This window comes from Xenopus laevis, chromosome 1L (genome assembly GCF_017654675.1).
Source record: "Xenopus laevis strain J_2021 chromosome 1L, Xenopus_laevis_v10.1, whole genome shotgun sequence".
In the NCBI taxonomy this organism is placed as follows: Eukaryota; Metazoa; Chordata; class Amphibia; order Anura; family Pipidae; genus Xenopus; species Xenopus laevis.
In genome coordinates this window covers 108,069,551-108,094,581 of record NC_054371.1, presented here as the reverse complement: position 1 = coordinate 108,094,581, position 25,031 = coordinate 108,069,551, and the positions used below count along the sequence as shown (strand labels likewise).

The following is a 25,031-nucleotide window of genomic DNA, read 5'->3' as shown; positions in this document are numbered from 1 at the left end:
CAAATCACTCAAGGTGGCAGCATCCTGCGTGCAATTTATAGTTCTGCACAATTTACTTATAATCTTATGTTGCAATACTATATTGTTGCTACTTTAAATTCTTTCAACTGGAAGTGCTCAGTTTTTTATTTTTTAAAGTCCTGTTAACCTGGCCACATTGTTAGGGCTCTTACACATGAGCTTTTTGGGCTCTGCTCCCCTGCGTTCCCTTTCAACCCATTCAACCACAGGGGAGTGCAGGCCAAGACACACTCAATTCTTCTGTATGGGCACATCCTCAAGAGGACGCATGTAAGCGCTGAACACAGGTGGAACACCATGTTATTATACATGTGACTTGGTTGGTGAATTATGTTAAGCCACAGTGTTGGCCAGTTTTTAGAGGTTTACTTTTCCAAGTTACAGATTTGAATAAAATGCAAAGGGCAAAACCTGTTCCTATGTTGAGGTGGATTAAAGAAAGGTTTCAACCTTGGCCTATGGCTAACACAAGTATTCTGGGCTTTCATACCTTTACACTGCAGAATTCTTTAAGTAGAACAATACAATACACCTTCCTAGCTTTATTGACATTACACCAGCTAGGTGAGGCAACAGCTATTTGTGCTCTGACAAAGGTATTCACAATAAATTCCATGTTTCATTTTCTGTATAGCAAAATCAAAAAAGTACTATTATGGAAAGTATTAAGTGCCTTGTACCTGGCATTTCACTTTTGCACCTCTTAGTTTATATGAAATCTGTTTGCTGACAGTATTTGATCAAAGGTCAATTAATGTTGCAAAGAGATAAAAACATTCATGACATGTTTTTATTGTTGCAAATATCTTTGTGAACCATGATGTAACACAAATAGTTTTCAGCTACACCCAGACTGTCAAATGTCAAGAAAGCACTGTACTTAGAAAAATGCTTTGTAAATACATTGCCTTTTGTCCTGCTTTTAAAATGCATTGATAGGCATGGCATCCTCCCTTCAGTGCACATATGGACAGATTTTGTAATTAAAATGCATACTTCTGCGCCACAGTCCATCCCAGAGGATGACATACATGTCAATGTATTCTAAGACATAAGAAAACACAACACTAGCCTGTGAGCTAGCCCCAAACCCTTTCATTAGCCATGAGAAGAGGTATAGATAGTTAAGCCCCCATAGTAATCTACAACTTTGAAAAGAAAAGAATCTACAACACTAGTACTCTGAGGCAAGTATCAGCACTGAAGATTTTTTACCCTATGGTATATAAAAGGTAACATGGACTAAACACGGGTTTACATATGCTGATGTCAGCATATATCTCACGGGTGGAAAAAATACCTATATGCTTTGATGTGGCCTGTAATGCAGAATCCCCAAACTATACATTTTTGTACCGAAATAATATACGCACTGACAGGTGGATGCTATACCTTATAGTGCTTCTGCAACACAAAGCTGACAGGAGGTTTCTTTTCTGGTGTAAAAATGTTGTGTGTACCATTACCCTTATATACACACATACACACACACAGCAGAGTTTATAGCAGAGTGTTTCTTTACATTTTTCTTGCAAAATCAGCTTTGTGATAGAGTCCTGCAGTGGGTCGGGTACCCGCGGGTTACCAGCAAAAACCTGCGGTACCCTGTGGGTACCTGTGTGCAGGTATAGACGCGGGTTGGCGGTTCTGCGGGTTGGGCCGCGGGTCTTCTCAATAGCGATTTTTACTCCTTTTTTCTGATCACGTCTACTTCCGATGATGTCACTTCCAGTTTACAATGACATCACTTCCTTTTTTACTTCTTTTTTCCTGATCACACCTACTTCCGATGATGTCACATCCGGTTTACACTCTTTTCTAGCCCAAGGCAAACAGCCCTTTAGCAGCGAAGATCTGTGCCACTGAGGATTCCCTTATCAGGGTTGGATGTGAGAATCGTAAGAGCAAGAAGGCGCAGGTTCAGGTTGGGCACGTGTTCTAGACAAAGGCAACATTTTGCGTGTTAAGGGTGGGTACGGGTTGATTTTTCTTGACCCGCACATCACTAATGTGCAGTGCTATGGACAACTTAAACAAGACAAAATCCTGTGGACAATGTTGGATGATATCTCATGGAAAAATTTTAATGGATGAATGTCTGCTGAAGCCCTGGGGTGGTACAGAAAGTTCAGAATATAAAATACATTTTTAGCCATATTAATTTTTAGGCTTTTGTTTTTCTAACTCGTCTGGTGTGACAAGTGAAGAGTGAAGTAGTGTAGTATCAGCTTTGGTCATTTAGTTAAAAGATGCAGTAAGTATACTGCTGAGGCTAATAAGAATCTGTTCAGAGCAAGACAACATTTTCTCCATCTGACTTCATGGTTTAAAATAACACCATTGTGCCTTCCTTACTGGGCATGTCTTGGAGGTATGAGCAGACAGCAATTTTGCAACTTGGTAATAGATAGATAGATCGATTAGAGCTCAGCTTCTGTTGCAAATAGACTACAAGTTTGGGCCAAGTCTTATTAACAGGGAGGGGATTGAAGAGAGAATACTGCCAGCAAAGTTAATGGAAACAACTATATAAATGCTCTGCATGACAACTTCATGTCACATATTGTTAAGGGCCAAACCAGAAACCATACTATACATTGATTATGTATATTGATAATATATCGTTGTTAAAGGGGCGGTTCACCTTTAAGGTAACTTTTAGCATGTTATAGAACAGCCAATTCTAAGCAACTTTCTAATTGGCTTTCATTATTTATTTTTAATAGTTATTTGCCTTTTTTCGTCTGACTCTCTGCAGCTTTCAAATGGGCGTCACTGACCCCTTCTAAAAAGCAAATGCTCTGTAAGGCTACAAATGTATTGTTATTGCTACTTTTTTTTAATTGTCTTTCTATTCAGGCCCACTCATATTCATATTCCAGTCTCTTGTTCAAATTGATGCATGGTTGCTAGGGTAATGTGGATCCTAGCTACCGGATTGCTTAAAATGCTAATTGAAGAGCTGAATAAAAAGCTAATTAACTCAAAAAATTTAAATAATAAAAAATGAAACCAATTGCCAATTAGCTCAGAATATCACTCTCTACATCACACTAAAAGTTATCTCAAAGGTGAAAAACCCCTTAAAGAAGCCCCGAGTCCTGATAGAGTTCACCCCAGGGTACTTACAGAATTTTGTTTATCTTTAGCCAGACTTTCTTCAGGTATGGTCCATTGGATTGGGGAAAATCAAATATTATTCCAACATTTAAAAAGGGATTACATTCTCAGCCTGGAAGTTACTGTAAAGCTGGCCATACATACAGAGATCGTCTCGTTTGGGAAGCAGATCTCTCCCCAATATACACACCTTGAGGTGGGCCGTATCAGGCTGATCCGATCGTTGGGCTCTAGAGAATATGGGAGGATCGAGGACCACATCAACAAACCTGCACCATCAGGGAAGCCCGTCAGAGTGCCCCATAAATTGCTGACTTAATATGTCGGCTGCTTATATCTGCCTGTGTATGGGTACCTTGAAGGAGAAAAAAAAAACCTTGTTTTTTTTTTTTAAACTTGTTTTTATTTAAGTAACTTTACATAATAGTTATACAGTTACGACTATACATTAGGTTTCTGTATTGTTCCACTAACATTATGTATCTACTTTTTTAAAACATCATCATAACAATAATAACAATGTAAACTTGCAGCTCAAGTGACAACGTCCATGAGACCCTATTGAGGGTTCTGTGGATAGGAGGCCATTAACCTGTTAGTTAGGCAACTCCTGGGGGGGGGGCACGGCTTGGTTCTCGTTGATCTGGTACTTGGTCTCTGAGGTATCGGGACGATTCCATGGCTAACGGTTGTTCTGTCACTATCGCTGTATTATAACAGGTGGTGTATCTAAATGTATGTACTGTAAGGTGTCTGATTTGTTGTGGTAAGGATTCTATGTATTTTGTCCAGTTCTTAAAAAAACTTTGTTGTGTTTTGTTCCTTTCTAATTGTGGCTTCCAACCAATCCATATGGAAGAGGTAGTGTAGCTTTTGTTTTACTATCATTATGGTGGGAGGTTCTTTATTTAGTCAATGTTATTTAGTACTGTTTTCCGGGCAGCCGCTGCCAGTCTTCCAATGTTTCTTGTCTGATTTTGTTAACTGTGTAAAAGTTATGTCATTGCTAAACAGTGCCCATTCTAATTGTACCTGAAGAGGTTTTCCAGTCACCCCAGCACCATATTCTGCTACATCCTTCCAGAACTTTTGGGGTTTGGCATCTGAGGCAGCTATCAGAGGGCAAATTTCCCATTTTGTATCTCCTAATTGGAGTTAGATAAGAATTATGAAGTATTTGTAGAGCCATTTCCTAATATCTACTGACCGGTTGTAGCCTCATCACATTTGTGTGTTGTTTTAAAATTTAGTGAAGTGTGGTGTTTGGAATGTTTGTCGTCCATGCAAAGCCCGGCCTCTGGTCGTTTTCTATGTCAATTAATGTTCTGATTGTTTGATAGATTTGCGAAGTGGCTTTATCACTTGTCAGGTATTGTTTTGATTGTTCTTGTTACAAAATGGAGAAGTTGGAGAGTTAGGAATAGATGTTGTGTCATGAATGGGAATTTGTCCATCAATTGTTCCTGAGAATATACTGTGTAGTTGTCTATCATGCTATTTTCCCAAACCTTTGTATTAGCTGTAAGATTATGGGTATTTCTTTTTTAGGTTGGTGGAGAAAAAGCAAGCCACTTTCAGCTTTGTTTGACCTGTTTGTATCCCTTGTATTTGGTGATTTTTAAGTATGTGTCCTTGGCGTGTACCTCTATGAATTTGGAATCTGAGTTGGTGTTATTTATTGTTAAAAATGTACTGGGTGCTAAATATAGATTTTTAAAGAGGTTTAGCATATGTATGCCAAAGTGCTGGAATTTAAGTAACCGACGTAGTCTGCCATTATTTTGTTTAGAATTTTTAGTTCTTGATTTAAGAGTGAAATTGGTCTATATGATTTCGGATCAGTATAGTCTCTGCCATCTTTTGGTATTAATATGATTCTGGCCACATTTGCCTCATGCCAGAGTGGGTTTCCCTGTAAGGTGTCTGTGTATATAGTGTTTAGAATCAGTGTTATTTCTGGCAGTAGAAGTTTATACAATTCTGCTATGAGTCTGTCTGGTCCTGGTGTTTTCCCATTTTTTAAGTGCTTATTTGTATCTGATATTTCTGTTATAGGTGCATCCAGGATTTTGCAGTCTTGGACTGACAGTTTGGTGAGGTTAGCTTCCTGCAGGAATTTCAGACCATCACCTGGATTGTCTGCCGGGGCTTCATAAAGTTTTTTAAAATGTTCAGCTAATATGTTTCTCAGTTCCATCCTTCAACCGTTTTAAGTTTTTGTATGTAGGTGGTTCTTGTTTGTTTTTTTGCAGTGTATGCCAAAAGTTTTCCAGACCTGTTACCATACCTATAAAACTGATTTGCTGTGTGGCTTAGCGTATTGTAAGCCCTTTCAGTCAATAAAGCATCAAAAAGTGTTTTTGTCCCTTTTTATTTATTTTTGTCCCCTTTTGTGTTTGTTTTTTTAAATGTTTTATAATTTTCTGTTTATTGATTTTGTAGGAGTTTGTATTTTTCATTATATGATTTTTTTTTGTTTAATTAGGTATGAGATTATCTGCCCCCTTAGTACCGGTTTTGCCACTGCCCATAGCAGTTGTGGATTATCCCAGTGGTCAATGTTATCGTCTATATAATTTGCCCAACTAGTTTTAAGAAACAATTGAAAATCTTCGTTGGTGCTCAGATAAGCCAGAAATCTCCAGTTGTACGAACTTAACTGGGGTTTTTTCAACGTTAAACTTGCCTAAATTGGGGCATGGTCAGAAACATCTATGTTTCCTATTTTGATCTTAGTCAATGTCGGTAAGATCGCCTGTGAGACAAATATGTAGTCTAATCTCGAATGTGTTTTGTGTACTCGTGAGTAGAATGTGTAATCTTTGGTGATTGGGTGTATATGTCTATAGGTGTCATACAGTTGTAAGGTTTCACACAGTGTGTGTAAAGGTCTTGCTCTGTTTTGTGATTGAATAGTAGATTTACCTAACTTGTCCATGAAATCGTCCCAAACCACGTTGACGTCTCCTCCCAAGATAATGTTCTCCGCCCCCCAGGAGCTTACCTTCTGTAAGACAGTCATAAATAAATGTTTATTTTCATTGTTTGGTGCATATATGTTTACTATTGTATAAACTGTGCCATACAGGTCAAGATCTATAATTAGGAGACGGCCATTTTTGTCTTTGTAAGTTCTTAGAATGGAGCATTGAAGGTATCTGCTAATCAGTATTGCTACTCATCTTGATTTTGTATTGTTGGATGAATCAACTACTATTTGTAACCATTTACTTTTCAATGTTTGTTTGTCTTTTCTACGCCAGTGGGTCTCTTGTAACAGAATTATCTGGGCTTTTTCCCTTTAACCCACTCCTTTTTATGATGATTAACAATAGAGGTTTTTATGTTTGTGTGGACTGACCCGTCCCAGCGAGCAGGCCAGTATCCATGATATTTATCTATATAGGGTCTGTGTATGATTAGTGTCTTGCTTAGGTGTCTCATATCTGAGGCCATCTGAGCTGCTGCAAATAATTGGATTAAGAAAGAAAAACATGTCACATAACATATTAACATTTGTTACTCAAGGAAAGGGTAAAGATTAGAAGGAAAGAGAGAAGGAAAAAGGGTAGGAAGAAAAGAAGGGTAAGGAAAAGAAAAAAGGAGTCCGCGAATATCTCTTTCTATTGCCCTATCTGGTAGTTTCTTTTTAAGCGTTTTACTTATGGTAGGAAAACCTGAATTAGGGATATGGTCCGCTTACAGAGGTTTACCAAATGTCCCAGGTTTGAAAGAAGATGAAGAAGAAAAAGAAAGGGTCAGCACCATACTGAGTGTGGTAAATATAGGCCAAGGAGTTATGAATAGTTCAGGTTGAGTCCTTGTCTTTGGTTTTTCCTTCATAGTATTCCTTGGCTTTCGCCGGGGTTTCAAAGAAGAAAGTTTTCCCATTATCTTTTTCCACAATCTTTAGTTTTGCTGGAAATAATAGGGAGAAACGATATCCCGAGCTGAAAAGGGTGGACCAGACTGGCGAGAATTCTTTTCTTTTTGCTGTGACAGAAGCTGAAGCTCAATTTCTCGCCTCTTATAGGGTATTTATGTGGTATCATATTGTAGTGCTACTTAGCTATCTGAGCACTAGGTAGGTTGTGGGTTGATCATATTTATTTTAATATCTGGTAGACGTTCTCTCTGTTATATCACCGCCCTGTGATCCTTTTTTGCCTTTTATTTATTTTTCCAGCTGTTCAGAGTATACGTCTAGCTGAGTTTATCAGTCAAGTCTGATCAGACCTTTCACTCTGCTGTTGTTCTGAGAGAATAAGGCCAGACTGCAGGTCAGGCGTGCCTGTTATAAATGTTTTTCCAGAGTTGGGATGTAAGGGAGAGTATCCCTGGATACTGTTTATTTTGTGACCCCACCGCCCGTTATATTGCGAAATTTATATAGGCACTGCGCTACCTCTGTTATCTCCCGCCCTCTCATGACCGGCTGTAATTTTTGGCCTTTCTGAGTGTATTTTTTCTACTCACCGGCCTTGTATCTGCTGAGTTAACGGCCTGACCCGGGTCTGCGCGCGTGTTGTCTTTATAAGATGGATAGTGTCTGCGCGACCTTTTGCAGGATGGCTGGGATTTATAGCGATGTTTGCCGATGTGACTGCGCTGATCAGTTTTTGCCCTTCGTCGAGGCATCCAGGCTTAGTGGCAGTTCGGCTGAAGTACCTCGATCTAGTGAGATATTCGTCACTGTTATGGTATCGTTTTGCCTGCTTTACTGCAATCTGGTCTGGGCCCGTAGTGAAGCGTTCGGGCTGTCTTCCTGGGCTGCAGGTAGGGGATGAGCTCGATGCTGGTATCTATCGTTTCCCCCTCTTTATCCTGCCACTTAGGAGCTTTCTCAATGCTGTTTTTTCGTTTATGGAGCTCTTTGATGGTGCTCGATTACGGCTCTGTGTCGGGAGCTCTGCTAAAATGCGGCCATCTTTGGGTCCGCCCCCGGAAGTCTCCCACAAACTATATATATATCTATATATATATATGCCTATATATATATATCTATATATATATATGCCTATATATATATATCTATATATATGCCTATATCTATGCCTATATCTATCTATGCCTATATCTATCTATCTATCTATCTATCTATCTCTCTCTCTCTCTCTCTCATAAAAAAAAAAAACCCTAGCCTAGCTGCTACATCGGGCAAATGCCCCTAACTTAGTAATTAGTAATAGTACTTAGTAATAGGGATGGGCGAATTTGACCCATTTCGTTTCGCCAAAAATTCGCCCCCGACGAAATGTCACTGACGCCCATTTAAGTCTATGGGCGTCAAGAAAATGTCATGTGGCAAATTTTTTTCCCACACAACGCCATACAAGTCTACGGGCCTCAATTCTGCAGCGAAACAAAGTGAAAAAATTCGCCCATCCCTACTTAGTAAAGTTTCACTAATTCAACTTTTTCGGGATAAAAAAAAAACAACTTGGAATTGTTCAAGATTTATTATGACAATCCGAAAATACTCCAGCTAAAACCTGTTGAGGTCATGTAGAAGTCAACGGCAGAGGTCCCTTAAACCATTTGAAGATATTTTAGCCGACGTGATTTTCCGTGGTTTGCGTTTGAAATCAATGCGAGTCTTTTTTTGCCGATAACTTTATCAATTCGAGTTTTTTACCCAATTGCATGGATTCAAGTTTTTGATGTTCGGGTTTTTTCATATATAAGCAAACATTGTGAGTTTATTAGAGGTAGATAAAACTTCACAAACTTGACCTTTGATAAATAACCCCTTAAAAGTTCATTTAAAGGTGAACAACCCCTTTAAGGATCATGCAGAGAGGGTGGTTGACAATAAAACATTTTTTACTTGGAAAGGGGTTCTTAGTGGGGTGCTGCAGAGTTCTATATTGTGCACAATTTTACACACAAAACTATTCAGACCAATGAATTCCATCCAGGATGTGGCATCCTTGCAGGGAGATCTGGACAAACTGGCAGACATGACAGATGAGAGTCAGTGTTTATAAATTTAAGATTACACACAAAAAAATCCAAATTACTTATAGCTTTAAGGTGATAGCACAAGCATAGGTTTTCCCACAGGAGATTTACATTATTGTGAATGGTAAAGCATTTTCAGGAGATTAGTCTGGGCTATTACTCTAAAAATGTTTTACCACCCGCAATAATGTAAATCACCAGTGGGAAACCATACTCGTTGCTTTGTTTCTCCAAAAAAGCTTCACGTTTCCTCATGAGGCAACTAGACATTGTTTCAAGAAAGGGTTGGTTGCCTTGTTAGAAAATACCAGGATACGTAAATCACAGAGTTGATCTAGAGACTGGCTCGATTGCCCTCTTCGGACTCAGGAAGGAAATTTTTAACCCCTCTAAAACATATTGGAAAGCCTGCAGTTTTTTTTGCCTTCTTTTGAATCAACTACCAGTTTGGCAGGTTTTTTTCAACCTCAACTACTTCACCATGTTTTGATTGTGTTTTCAGAGAGACACATTTATATAACAAAGTGAACCAAATTTCACTTATCTGTTCTGACAAAATACTTCCTTTGAGAAGTAGGAAAATGTTAGTCCTAACTCAACTGCAAATACCAAGGAAATTAAACAAAGCACAACCTTAACCAGAGAGGAGTAATCCATTCACTGACGCACTCAAATATATACATTAATACATTACGGTCATTAGATCACAGTAAGAACATTTCTACTTTTATTGCCATGGCAAATTAACCAGTTCACAAACTAGTTCTGAATTTATGTGTTTCAAAATTTGTTGCTGCTTTGCTTGTTTTACAGAGGTAATAAATAAAGATCAGAACAAGTGCTGCTGTAGACTTGGAAATAAATAGGTGCTGTCTAAGAAAAGATTAACTTGATGCTTAACCTACAGCTTGCACATATGTACAATGTAAAAGAACAGTAGGAGTGGGTTAAAGTTTTGCAGAAATCCCGCTGCAGACTTTGGACTGAATAATGACAGATTTAGAAAGTGGATAACATCATTGTTACACTTGGGAACACGGTGTAGAGAGCAGAGTGCAATCATTTCAACTTTTCATTCTCCAAAGACTGGGTTACTGCTCCTTTGATTGCTGAGGGAGAAAACAAAAACATTTTAGAAATACACACTAGGTTACAGATAAATGTATGACAGGATTGCCATTTTTTTCCCCTGCAGGCAGGATCCCCACAAATCCCTGTGGGTGTAATCCCACAATCACTGTGCACAGGTCATAATGGATGAGTGTGTCTGAGAAAGCTGGTTGGAGGAGGACAAAAGCAGTAAGACACCGAACAGTGTATAAAAGACTAAGCAGATTATTTTTAAAAATGAAAAACATTCTTAAAGGGAACATATCAAAGTAACAAAAAAATATATCAATGTTATATATCAATATATATTAAATATAACATTTTGTATTTTATATATTTTTTCATATCATAAATTTAGATCAAGAATGCAGTTTATATGGTCTATTTAGAAGAGCAAGAAGAATTTCACCGGCACACAGGAATTGTAGTAGCAGGGCAAGCCCTTGCAATTTTATTATGCAGTATGCTTGACAAAGGGGCGTGACCCCGAAACGTTGCACTACTGCATAATAAAATTGCAAGGGCTTGCCCTGCTACTACAATTCCTGTGTGCCGGTGAAATTCTTCTTACCCTTGTTGTGAGGCTGCCGATTCCTCTATCACTGGGCACCAGGATAAGAACCTTTGGGAGTGTGTGGTGTGCGGCTTCTCCATATTCTATTGGACTATTTAGAAGAGCAACATCCATGAGCATGTATTTTTGTGCTAAAAGATGCAACAATTACAAGAAATGTGGAGTTTAATCTTGTAGTAAAAAAAAAAAAAAAAAAAAAAAAAAAATGTATCTGGTATTTGGATAGGTGAAGTAATCTTTTTTTTTTTGGGAGATGTATTTCATTCTTTTTTCTCTGGTTAACATTGTGGAGAGAAAGCAGCTTGGGGGTTTAATGGAATCTTTTAAATTGAGTATAGAGAAAAGAAGAGGGAGTATGGAGGAAGTCCAGTTAAATGAAAGGAGAAGGGCGGAGAGTGGATAGTGAAAGGTCAAAAAGTGATGGGGAGAGGGAGTAAAGTGCATAATGAGATCTACAAAGGGCACACAGAAAAGCATGTTTCAGCATGCTCCCCTCTCAGAACTGATAATTTTGCAAAAGATATCCATGGTTAGTTCGATCTGCATTATGTCCCCCAAAGGTATTCTGTGTATTGTGCTTGATTAAAATGGTTTATTTGATTTTTAGTTTATTTTTCTGTAGTAAAACAAACTCTTCCTATGAAGCAAACTGGGGCCTTATTTTTTGGCTACTGCAGTATTTAGCACAACACACACAGCCACATTTTGGAAAATATTTGATGATAGATTCCCTTTAAGAAATGCACAAGTTGAATATAACAGACTAACAGAAAAACTATTTAGTGGTTGCAGATTTTCTTTCATAAAACGAGTGCAACTACCTAACGCATGAGGTGTAAGGGATATGAACACCCAGAATCAGTAACTAAGATGTGCCAGCAGTGCTAGGGAAGGGAGCTCAGCTTGTGTCAACAATTCACACAGAATTTCTTCTAATATATTTTAAATTTAAAAAAAAAGCAAAGAGTTTATAGGAACAAATGTGAGGCAGTTTAAGATTTATTGAATTGCTCTGATCTTTCCATTAATTTTGAAGTAATACACAAAACACCACACCAGCTGTGCATTGTTCCAGAAGTCTTCTCTTCCCTAAAATATCCTACAGTAGGAAAAAAGTACCCAGCTCTAATCATTGTATGCATTATGTGATGTGGTGAAATATGCATATAGAAGCTTGAATACCCTTGGTGCTATAGGCAAAATGCCTGTCTGAAACCATGTCAGAACCATCATTGAGTATTGAAACCTGTTGTGGTTTTTAAGCATTCCCTTATAACTAATTAAAATAAGAAAATGTGATATTTTTCCCCACTGTACCTCTGATTGTTCTAGGATAAACGAGATGGATAGCTTCTGTAATGTTACAATTTAATACAGTAAAACAAAACAAAAACATTGGCTATTACCCTGGTCTCCCAAAACACTGCCAATTGTCATTTACTTGTAGAGCACAATTAACCTATAATCTTGACTCTTTATATATAAAATCCTATACAAAAGCGCACCTAATTTGAACCCTTTGAAAACTATGCTCCTTTCAGCAACACAGACTGTGAAACACAATAAACCACTATAAACCCAAGCTGAGCTCTCCTCCTGTCACTAGTTTGGTTACATACAGAGGTGCTGGGGAGAGCTTGTTGGCCTCCCTCACGTGCCAGGAGAGTTCTGCTGCTGGTCAGGGTATGCAGGACTGTGGCATTAATACAAGAAGAGAGAGAATGTGAAATAAAGGACCCTAGGATACCAAAACAGCAAGCAGTAGAATCTGTACCTCCTCTAGTGACTGATTCAGCCGTGTTTAGCGCCTGTCCTCCAAGGTCACTAACAACACTGTCCACTGTTCGATGGTGCTTCAGGAAGAATGGACGGATGAATCGTTCATATAGAATCTGAGAGCCATTCCATGAAAATGGAGCCATACACCAAACTAAGAAGCAACACTGCAGAGAAACCCATTGATACACCAATTAGAAGATGGCAAGGCAAATTTGATGAAGATGGTGTACAATATAAATAGTCCAGTCTCTGTACAGGTATGGGATCCGTTATCCAGTTTACTCAGGACAAGGTTTTCCGGATAAGGGGTCTTTCCGTAATATGGATCTCCATTCATTAAGTGGCAGATCTGTGAAAGATTGAGTTGCGTTTTCCACAAAAATTCGAGTTTTTGAGGTTATTTTTTAAGTCAGAAATCGAGATTTATTATACCCCCGACCCTGGAAATATCTTGAATCCAAAACCTGTCGAGGTCCTGTAGAATTAAATGGCAGATGTCCCTTTAACTATTTAAAGATGTTAAAGGAAAACTATACCCCCAAACAATGTAGGTCTCTAAAAATATATTGAATAAAACAGCTCATGTCAAACCCTGCTTTGTGTAAATAAGCCATTTTCATAATAATATACTTTTTTAGTACTATGTGCCATTGGGTAATCAAATAGATTCCATCTATGAAGGTTATGTGAAATAAAGTAGTTTAAAATACTAGCCAGATGTATATTTTGCCATGGTTCTGCATTTAAATGGTCATTACAATTAGTCTGCCCCCTACAGTCCTGCACCAATCTCTTATTTCTTTAATTTGAGTATGTGACTGGCATTAAAGCTGCAATGCTTAACCCTAGTTATTAACATACAGTAAATATTGTATCTCAAAGTAAAACGGACTCCCATGCTTATATCCTTTCAGTACTTGAAGAAAAAGTTTCTTTAACACAGTTCCATGACTTTAATTTTCCCTGATTTTGCTTAATTTTTTCCGGGTCCCCTGAAAAACTTAAAATGGGGGTTCTACTGTATATATTTGGTATAGTTTATAGCTTTAGTATGCCACTTAATGTAATATAAACTGCTGCTTAAGTATTCATTTTGGGGATTTTGTTCAAAAACGTGATCATTTCGAGTGATTTTTTGCCGAAAATCAGTCAATTTGAGGTTTCGGGTTGTTAATCAGAACTCCCAGATTAAAGTTTTTTTTTTTTTAATTAGAAACCATCAGAGTTCATTCGAGTTATAAAAAAAAACTCTATAATTCAACCTTTTATAAATAACCCCCAAATCATTTAAAATCATTTAAACATTAATGAAACCCAATAGGATTGTTTTGCCTCCAATAAGGATTAATTCATTGTGACATCATAATCACCTTTGACAACTTTGCTAATAAGAGTTTCTAAAAACAGATCTTGCATCCAAATAAAGGAGCAGAAAAACAAATATTACAAGATCATAAGAGACATACTGTTGGAATGATCAGCCATTATCATAACATGTTATATGGTTAGATCTGGTACAATAGTTAGATTTCATTGTTATTATTATTTACACTCCCCAAAGCAAGGCTGGAAGCTCCAGCATAAATAAAACATTGGTATTCAATGAAAGAACCACCAAGGCAGAGAGATGAGATAAACATGGAACTTTATAGGGAAATATATGAAAATTTAATCTGCAGCTCCTCTTCATTTGCTTATTGGCTGATGTACCATTCGCTCACCTATTTGAAATTTTCAAACATATCAGATTGTCTGTAATCAGAAAGGATTACAGGATGAGTCGTCCAAACAGCTCCCCTGACCTGGCATACTGGTCCTGCAGTATGGCTGCCATACAGTGCCTGAATAAATGTATATACTGCTATAGCTTATTTTGGTAACATGGTAAACTCATAGCTCCCAACATTTTGGAAATAAAAAAAAGAGGGACAAAAAAGTTGGGGGGGCAACATTTTTTTTGACCACACCCATTTTTGTGGCCACATCCCCTAATTACCATGTTCATTTTACAAAATTTGACAGGTTATGAAAGTCTGAACATATATCTGTGTTTTTTTTCAATTACAGTTTTGCTAATGAAGGTTAATTGCCCTTTAAGCTGTGAGTCACTTTTTCCAAGGGACCTGTTATCTTATATTGTTACAATTACGTATTTGCTTATCTAGAAGTATCTTATTTTCTGCTTTGGCTGTTTTGGGCTCTCTGCCAAAAACCAAGTTAGAAACGTTGTTTCTTTTTCTGGCTGTTCAGAGAAAAACTGGACTTTCCAGTACAAATGAGGGAATGCGGGTTGAGCTGTCAAAAGCTGACTAAAAACGTGACAGTTGGGAGGTATTAAGATTTTGTATCAAAAAAAGCAATTGACAAACTCAAATGCAGGCCTACATTTTTATCACTTTGACATGTGTTTAACTCACCTTGCCCAGATAGTAAAATGGAAACCAGAAGAATAATATGTCAGAGAAAAATTCAACTACACTGAACACACCATATACCACCCAGTATGTCAGCCATATCGTGTCATCTTTTTTATCTTGGCTTTCAATAGCTTTAATCCTACAAAACAAAATGAGAGATTGCAGATTTTACATTTGTACAGTTACTTTATATCAGAAACATTTATCCAGAAGATAGAAACACTGTAATCTGCTTCCCCCTTCCCCCAGCCAGAAAAGACTCTAATCTTATTCACTGCTAAGGAATAAATCCTGATACTTACGAAATATAGGCTGGGTACACAAAGCCAATCAGATTGCAGACAAGAGAAGCCCCATAGCCAAATATAAGGTACAGCCCCAGGGAGCAGATGGATCCTAGGAGGGAAAGCATTGTAAACAGGAGAAAAGGATGAGCATGTACATAGTTGGTGAGCTCCCTGGAAAACGCTGCTCTTTATTGTGGAGGCCTATTTAACAATAGTCTCATTTTAGAGGCTCACTTTCTCTAAAACCACAGATGCCATGAAATTAATTAAAATATACGAATTTAAAAAAAAAAAAGAGAAAAAAAAAAAAGTGTTGAAATGATCTGGAAAAAAAACATACAAATCCCTCTAAAAACGCTTAAAAGTCTACCTTTTCCGACAATTCCTAGAGAAAAAAAAAAAAAGTCTGAATTTAATTCAAAATGGTCCAATGGGATCAGCGTAGCTCCAATTCACTTCCGTAGGTCCATTTTGTATTTGTTTTTCGTGGTTTTTACACTTCATAAAGCTCGGATTTTTAGTTTTACGGGAATATAGAAAAACCACACATTTTTAGAGATTTGTGGGGAAAAAAAACAATTAGATTGTTAGTAAACAGGCACCTTAGTGTTCAAAAGGTGCCATGCTGTAAACCCCCACAATCACACACAGCATAGGAAAATTATAAAGAACACCATAGAACAGATATGTACAGGTAAGCAAATGTGACAGCACACAAAGCCCAATTACTTATTAACTTAATAATGATCCTGGGATAAGAATTACCTAAGCAAATGGATTTCTATAATCGGAAGGTATGATTTTGCACCAACATAAAAGAAGGAGCCACACATGGGTGTAACTACAGAGGAAGCAGACCCTGCGGCTGCAGGGGGGCACAAGATGAAAAGGGGCCCATGAGGTCCTGATACATATAAAATTTCAATAAATATAGGTAATACAGTTCAACCTCTAGATCTTTGGGGGCCTGAATAATAATTTGGTGAAGGGCCCAGTGATATCTCGTTACACCACATAGGAGAAACTACAGAGGAAGCGGATCCTGAGGCTGCAGGAGATACAAGGGGGGCCCATGAGACCAAATAATGCTCAATTTCAACATTCATTGGTAAAACAGGACAACTTCTGGACATGGTGGAGGCACTAAAATTAATTTGCTGTGGGCCCAGTAACATCGAGTTACGCCACTTTCAAGCACATGTGAGGCACCTTAAATCATTTTGCCCAGGGTTGCTCTAAATAGATTTGATCACAATGTATTGAACTATAAGGAAAAGGAGGAAGTGCAGCGCAGGAACAAACGTCTGGGACGTTGAGCTAATACAGCCACCTAATCTAATCCCCCTGTCCGGCATTAGCAGCTGCACCCGTTCTTATTACTGGCTTAGTGTCAGCAGACTATTTGCTCGTGTATCAGTATAGCCAAATGCGCCATGCCACACGCAATCACTACACTGGAACCATTTAATCGCTCGTGAAACAAATCTCTATATAAATATCCAGGAATGTTCTACCTCCTGGGCGGGAGGGGGGGGGGCAGAACGATCCGTGACGGCTAATTGCAAGTCTACCTGTTAGACACAAAGCTTCTATTACAGCCCTTACTGACAGCTGGCTCACCCGTAGCAAGATAATACTTTTTGATGCCAGTTTTCGCCTCAGCTTTCCCCAATAATCGAGATACGAAGTTGTCTCCGTTGAGAAAGTTCTGGAGGCGCTCCTTGAACGAAGGCATGGCTACAGATCAAGGTCCAGCTACAGCAGGCAAACTGAGAAGCTGAACGTTCTAGTCAAGATGCTAAACCACCGGGTGGGGGAGGGAGTGTCACATGCCCAAAACCCAATCATATTGAAGGGCGTGTCCTCTTCAAGCAGGTGAAGGCGGTTTAGGGAACAAGTGAAGTGAGTGCGCGTTTGCTTATAGATTTTGTGAATGTAGGTTAGGTTAATGTGCTTTTATATGCAGGACTGAGGAGTTCAAAGCAAACTTCCGTGGTGCTTTTATATTTCATAACTGGTAGTCGTAATCGTAAAAGTCGAACTACTGAGCATTATTATGACGTGCTTAATACAAATGATCCCACTAACAAGCAGAGAAGGCCACAAACTTTACAGTCGTTTTAATAGTATTGGGTTTTTATATAATTACTTATATCGTTACTTGGTACTTAACCAAAATATCCCATTGCAGACTGGCTTAAATATATGTTAAAGGGGGTGGTTCACCTTTACAACTTTTTTTTAATTTAATTAATGTTTAACTTTTATTTTGTTATAGAGTAGCTAATTCTAAGCACCTTTTCAGATGGTCTTCATTATTTCTTTTTTAGAGTTTTTGAATTATTTGCCTTCTGATTCTTTTCCCCTTTCAAATCGGGGTCACTGATAGCATCTAAAAAACAAATGCTCTGTAAGGCTACAACTTTATTGTTATTGGTACTTTCTATTACTGATCTTTCTACTAAGGCCCTCTCCTATTCATATTCCAGTTTCTCATTCAAATCAAGGTGTGGTTGCTAGGGTGATTTGGACTTTAGCGACCAGACTACTGAAAGTACAAAATGGAGAGCTGCTGAAAAAAAAGCTAAAATAACAAAAAACACTAATAATATAAAATGAAAACCCACTGCAAATTGCCTCAGAATATCACTCTTTATATCATACTAAAAGTTAATTTAAAGATAAACAACTCCTTTAAGAGTTGGTGCAATAGAGGGAGCACACCCAGACTCTGCAAATTTTAGTGCCTCAGATACAGGGGACACAGTCTGAAGGCCATCTAGGAAGACATTTGGGGTGGTATTCTTCTAATTATATTAAGTTTTTGACAATATTTTATAAACCTGATGGGAATTAAGGGGCTCTTAGGGGGATTTCATAAAAGTGTCCTTAAGAGCAAGTTGTCATTAAATTGGAGTCAAATAATTGACTACACAAGAAAATCATTGGTGGTGGAATGTAGCTTCAAATATGTAATCCCATTTTCCTGCATTTGATCTTATCAATGTAAGCAAATTTGTATTAATATTGCCAAAAAATACACAATTGTTCAACTGTCATAAGTTGTAGAGATAGATTTGTGTGATTTTGAAATTGTACTCCAAATGAATAAACTTGCACTCAGATCTACAATTCAGTGTCAAAGCACAAAAATAAATGATTGAGTAAGGCTCTTGTGAATTAAGCATTGTTGAAGTGATGACTTACTTTACTCCAATTGTCTAATGTTGCGTTCCATCTGTGTTTGGTGATTGGATGCACGCTCTATATTCCCTTGTATGCTACACTGTAAAGTGGCCTTGTTTAAAGTGATTAACCAATGTTCAGCCTGACTTAAATTGTCACTGTTTTAATCAAATCGATCAAAGATCTGGTACTTTAGAAGATCATTCTGTGTAGGGCCAGCTGACATATTTCTTGCACCATGTTATAATCTAACCAAGCCATATAATTTATTCTACATCATCCCTCTACCATTGGAGAGTTTTTTCCTTTTTCCAGTTGTTGAATCAATTTATAGCATGGCTTGACAGCTTTTGTCTGTGCGACGATGCTGGAATATTTAGTTACTTATCACCTGCAATGATGTAGGCTCAGAAATACTGTATTTCTGAATTCCTATTCTGTATATTTGAATTCCTCTGACAATTGATAATGCTGTTTTTCCTCTCAAGTTATTGTTTCTGTAGACCCCTTATATTCTTCCAAGGAGGTTCCTTTCACTGAAATTTCTCTGTACATTCCAAATCATTAACTACAGTGATAATATATTGTCCGAAGACTTATTTATTCACCTAAGATTGAGGTATTGGATTTCTTCTCTGCAGGTAATACCCGCTCCTTTTCAGTAACACTTTTTCTGCTTTTATCCCATCTCTTTCCAAGTACAAGGACATTTATTGATAGCGACAGTGTGGCCAGCAGGCTGTAATTGGTCAGTTTGTGCGACTGCACTGAGACAAGTACTACTCCCATGCCAGTTTGGGTAGTGCCAAGGAAGAGCATGATCACAGGGCCCATGGTGTTTGTAATTTTCGGACTTCACTGGGCCTCTTCGATAAAGATTTACACAAATAGCTGGGCGGTACATGTTCCTGCTGGTCCTGATGAGGTGGAGAGGATTACCAAGAAGCTGGGTTTCATCAATTTAGGGCAGGTAAGAAAATACTGGCCTCTTGTATGTGTCTCTTCCAATGGTTTTATCATCAATCTATTGCAGTAGGTTGTAATATTATTGTATGCTCCATCGATCATTTCCAGGAGTTCTATTTTTGAAACTTTGACACAGATATTATAACATTTGCCAGCAGCATAATTTTTTATATGCTCCAAATAATCTAGGTTTCTAATCGAATGTTTTAGCTTTTGTTTTTATATTTTATATATGCTATAAGTGCTTTGCCTGCCTAGCTATAATGTAGGTACGGCTGAACTTCACTCTTCCTCATTTTGTGGAAACATTTATATTACATATTGTACAGGTTTGCACCCTAATTATGATGTAGCCACTGGTCAAGACAGGATCCCTGGCCCGTTCTGGTACATGGTGGGAGCAATATCCCTGGGAAAGAAGTTTTCTATGGGAGTTACTGGGCTACTCTGTATGTGCTAGGAGGGCTGTCAATAGGTTAGTTTATGCAGACAGAAATTCATTGTCACTTGGATAATTAACCAGTGCTTGAATTAATGTTAATATGTAAAAACTATGTCTTATATGATATAGGAGGTAAATAACAATTGGAAAGGGTCATTTAAAGTAATTCAATGTAAGTAAATTGTAGTGGGTAGTTAGACAAGGCTACTTTATACTCTCTGTTTCACCAATGTCACTTTCTTTCTCTCCATCTGTAACTAAGAATACATGCAATGCACCGATTTGGGGTTCATGTTATATTTATTTAGCTTTCCTTGGCTGTAGTGCAGACAAACTCATGCATCTGCAGTAGAGTAAAATCAGAAAACTTGATGTTATGTATCACATTAATTATTAGTTGCTCTTGTAGTTAGTAGATAAATAAAAGTAGGGAATCTAAAATAGGGTTTGGCCCACCCCTGACTTTGAAGAAGAGATTGATATACATTAGATCTTTTCATTAATCTTTCTTATTCCTTTACGGAATTCACATTTTTTCTTTTTTATTCATGGTATAATGTAATAGAAGTTGCAAAGTTTGCATAGGACTGGTAACCCATGACAACCAGTCAGATTTTAAACAAGTGAATACTAGATGCCAACCTCTGATCGACTGCTATAGTTAACAATACCCAGTGCAAAGTATGTGATTTTTAAAATATTACAATTACAACCATAGTTGTGGAATCCTTCATTTGAATAGTTTAATTATCTTTATTCTGACAGGTTCTGCATGGCAGTGACTTATATCATTTGCAGCACCGCAGTGTGCAGAAGAGATCCTCCAGTCTGCACAGGAGTAAAGGGATCCAACTAAAAAAGGAACCTATGGTGATTTCTAAGAGTTTTTTCTTACACTATGTATATATATTTAATAAGAGCCCTGGTGAATTTTTGTGATGTTGCCTAATATACACACATGTGTATATATATATATTTATATATATATATCTATATATATCTATATATATATAATATATATATATATATATATATATATATATAGCTATATATATATATATATATATATATATATATATATATATAATACACAAGAGCCATGAAAATCCTGTAAATTATACCCTTATAAACGGTGCTTAGGGATGTCATCGGTTATAATCAGAGCTTAGTTGTGTCATTTCTGTCACATGATTCACTGAAACCTGTGTATTCTAATAAATAAAGTACCCCCTGTTGCAAAAAATTTGGATATTAAAGATCACCTCAGAGTTCCATGGCCTGTATTAAAACATTCGTCTTCTGCCTCGTACTTTTTATGGTCATGCAATTCCTCAGTAACTTATAATATCCTTATATTTTACAAAACGGGGTACTTTATTCACTATATCATTTACAGTTAGGTCTTTTCTCTATGTCACCAGACTGTAAATTATATAATATCCAAATAACCTGTAAAAAGTACTTTGTGACATGTTTTGTTGTATGAGATAAGATCTGCAGGTTTGTTCTTAAATTGAATTTATATGTAAGTTGAAACATATACATTCACTTATTAAATGCAGCAAGACATATGTTTGTCTTAATATAATATTTATTTTTACTTTTTTGTGCATATTTATTTTTACCATTCTATGCTCTGCAGTAGGTAACAAACACCATTACACCAGAGGGGATTGCGGCAGGTGGTTTATTAAAACTAAATTCTAATAAAGGCCAAGCAAAAAAACGTATATTACGTAGCTACCTTAATCTATGTATTGTACATTATTACAGTCTTTGTTCGAATAAAAGCAAGTGATTGTTGATTAGCATGTCATGTGTGTACATGAATATCGCTATTCTTGTGTGTCTTTCCAGTCTGCTCTGTATTGTTACCTGCAATATTTTTCCTTAATAAGAGGTGACTTCCTGATATATGTTTGTGTCTATCATTGCCTACTGGTATCACTTGTTTTGTACATGTCTATTCTATATTTTTTATTTTCTATTTGTCCACTGATGCCTTAGTGTGTGAATGCTGGTATGCCTTCCTGTGTGTGAGAGTAAATATGTACTTCCTGGGTTGAAAGTGTTGATTGATCTCATTTCAGTAATTTGATTTGCTGTATACAAATAACAGCTGAATGTTTTAATGTAATGTATTAGCTTCTGACTTGCTCTTAGTGTCTCTCCCTTAAAGGAAAACTATACCCCCAAAATTAATACTTAAGCAACAGATAGTTTATATCAAATTGAATGACATATTAAAGAACCTTACCAAACTGGAATATATATTTACATAAATATTGCCCTTTTACATCTCTTGCCTTGAACCACCATTTCGTGACTCTATCTGTGCTGCCTCAGAGATCACCTGACCAGAAATACTACAACACTAACTGTAACAGGAAGAAGTGTTGAAGCAAAAGGCAGAACTCTGTCTGTTAATTGGCTCATGTGACCTTACATGTGGTTTGTATGTGTGCACAGTGAATCTTACGATCTCAGGGGGCGGCCCTTATTTTTTAAAATGGCAATTTTCTATTTATGATTACCCAATGGCACATACTACTAAAAAAGTATATTATTATGATAATGGTTCATTTACATGAAGCAAGGTTTTACTTATGAGCTGTTTTACTCAGTATCTTTTAATAGAGACCTACATTGTTTGGGGGGTATAGTTTTCCTTTAAAAGATACATGGCTAAATGATGGTGCTATTAAAGGGGTGGTTTACCTAACTTTTAATATAGAAAGTCTAAACAACTTTTCAAGTGTGCTTCATTTTTTTAATAGTTTTTGAATAATTTGTCCTCCTTCTTCTGACTTTTTTTCAGCTTTCAAATGGGGGTCACTGACCCCGTCTAAAACAAATGCTTTGTAAGGCTGCTGATTTATTGTTACTTTTTATTACTAATTTTATTACTCATTTCTTTATTCCTTCTTTCCTGTTCATATTCCAGTTTCTTATTCAAATCAATGAATGGATTACTGGTAATATAGATCTTCGCAACCATATTGCAAACTGAAGAGCTGCTGAATAAAAAGCTAAATAACTTAAAAACCAAAATTGTCTCAGAATATCACTCACTGTCTCATACTAAAAGCTAATTTAAAGGTGAACAACCTATTTAATACTTTATTTGATTAACAGTCCTATGCTAACTGAACATGTACCTTTCCTTTCCCTAGAGTGATAACTCCTTCATTCTGGCATTTTCAGGTGGCAGCTAAAATAATCGTAGCATCATAGTAAAATTCTTTATTTCCTGAAGTGTTTTAGTTACCGCTGATTTGCTGAGCTATATCTAGGTAACAGATAATGTGCTGTGCCATTCATGGTCTGTGCTGTACTTAAAGGGATACTGTCATGGGAAAAAAAATTTTTTTTCAAAATGAATGGGGCTAGACATATTGTCAATTTCCCAGCTTCCCCAAGTCATGTGACTTGTGCTGTGATAAACTTCAATCACTCTTTACTGCTGTATAGCAAGTTGGAGTGATATCACCCCCCTCCCTTTCCCCCCCAGCAGCCAAACAAAAGAAGAATGGGAAGGTAACGAGATAGCCGCTCCCTAACACAAGATAACAACTGCCTGGTAGATCTAAGAACAACACTCAATAAAAACTCATGTCCCACTGAGACACATTCAGTTACATTGAGAAGGAAAAACAGCAGCCCGCCAGAAAGCATTTCTCTCCTAAGGTGCAGGCACAAGTCACATGACCAAGGGCAGCTGGGAAATTGACAAAATGTCTAGCCCCGTGTCAGATTTCAAAATTGAATTTAAAAAAATCTGTTTGCTCTTTTGAGAAATGGATTTCAGTGCAGAAGTCTGCTGGAGTAGCACTATTAACTGAAGCGTTTTGAAAAAAAACATGTTTTCTGATGACAGGATCCCTTTAAGTAATAGACACCTTTTCGAATTCAAGTTATAGCTGAAATGGTTTATTATATCCTATATTTAGGTATGTTTACAAGCTTGGGGTGGGAGATTAAAATGTCTTCCTTTCCAGGCTACAGACTGCATGTTTTAGGTGCTGAACACAAACTTGCTCTGGCTTGTCATGTGATTTATGCCTTGCTGTAGGACATTGATCCCCAACTAGTGGCTCAAGATCAACATGTTGCTCACCAACCCCTTGGATGCTGCTTCCAGTGGCCTAAAAGCAGTTGCTTCTTTTTTAATTCTTGGCTTGGAGGCAAGTTTTGGTTGCATAAAAACCAGATGTACTGCCAAACAGAGCCTTCTGTAGGCTGCCAGTCCACATAGTAGCTACCACCAATCACTTTATTTTGCACCACCCAGAAACATTTTATGCATGCATTCCTCCCCAACTCTTTTTACATCTGAATGTGGCTCACGGGTAAAAAAAGGTTGGAGACACCTGATGCAGAAGGTCATGGGTTGTCACCTAAATGGCAAATGTGTAGTAAGGTAAAGGGGATATACACATTTTGGTGTAGTGGTATAATCTCCATGTGAAACCATTGTTTCTGAGTAGTTACACAAGATAAGTGGATGAATATGGCTTGCTTACAACCTCAGCAGATTAAGCAGTCTATAAAGATATTGCCAGTCCAAAAAATCTTGCAGCCTTTTAGCTAACTGACCTGTCTGTGCCTTTCATGTACTTTGACATGGCATGTGATATTACATGTTTGGCAAAAATGTTTTTTGAAAAACACACATTAACACAGGTTAAAACAGACCACTGGACATTTCTTTTACATCTGCTATCGCATTTTTTGCCACAGTTTCCTTGTGCTGGTGATAGCTCTTTCAGGTTATTCTCACAGGGTACAATGCAAGGAGATTTTGGGCATTTTTACACCCAAAAAATGTATTGTTAAACTATGACATAAAGAGTTTTAGGCACTTAGGTCTTCAGAGTTGACACAGGAGCTAACCATCTTGACATTTTTTTTTGAATGTCAGTGACTATGCACATTCTCATTGCGCCCTGGACAGCTATTTAATAAGCTTAGTTTTATCTCAAATCATCAAGCAGTAAAATAGGTTTGCCTGTCAAATAAGGTGATGCTACAGGACTGATTATAACATTCTGATGCTAATTACATTTGTTTGTTAGCTTGAGGAGGTGTAAACTGATTTTTTTTCTGTTGTCATTAAAGGTGGCCATAGATACAAAGATCCACTCGTTTGGCAACATCGCCAAACGACC

The 25,031-nt window shown here is 37.4% G+C and overlaps 2 protein-coding genes across 3 annotated transcripts in view; one reads left to right on the top strand and one right to left on the bottom strand.

Annotated features, from left to right (window-relative positions):
* Positions 1–9,806: 9,806 nt before the first annotated feature.
* Positions 9,807–17,110, bottom strand: reep6.L (receptor accessory protein 6 L homeolog). 2 transcript variants are annotated; one of them, XM_018248251.2, is made up of 6 exons: positions 16,890–17,110; positions 15,285–15,378; positions 14,983–15,121; positions 12,561–12,729; positions 12,406–12,479; positions 9,807–10,211 (listed from the first exon to the last, which is right to left on the bottom strand). In XM_018248251.2, exons 1-6 carry the CDS (start codon positions 17,002–17,004, stop codon positions 10,194–10,196), a joined length of 609 nt encoding a protein of 202 aa, XP_018103740.1. In that variant the 5' UTR covers positions 17,005–17,110; the 3' UTR covers positions 9,807–10,193. The 2 variants fall into 2 exon arrangements, with proteins under 2 accessions (XP_018103740.1, NP_001088158.1); NM_001094689.1 differs by lacking the exon at positions 12,406–12,479 and having other exon boundaries at positions 9,817–10,211; positions 16,890–17,012.
* Position 17,111: 1 nt separating this feature from the next.
* The window catches only part of pcsk4.L (proprotein convertase subtilisin/kexin type 4 L homeolog), a 30,891-nt gene continuing 22,971 nt past the window's right edge, over positions 17,112–25,031 (top strand). Inside the window, 3 exon segments of the mRNA NM_001095554.1 lie at positions 17,112–17,171; positions 19,155–19,425; positions 20,629–20,733. Of these exon segments, the coding sequence (NP_001089023.1) occupies positions 19,243–19,425; positions 20,629–20,733 (288 nt within the window). The 5' untranslated portion in view covers positions 17,112–17,171; positions 19,155–19,242.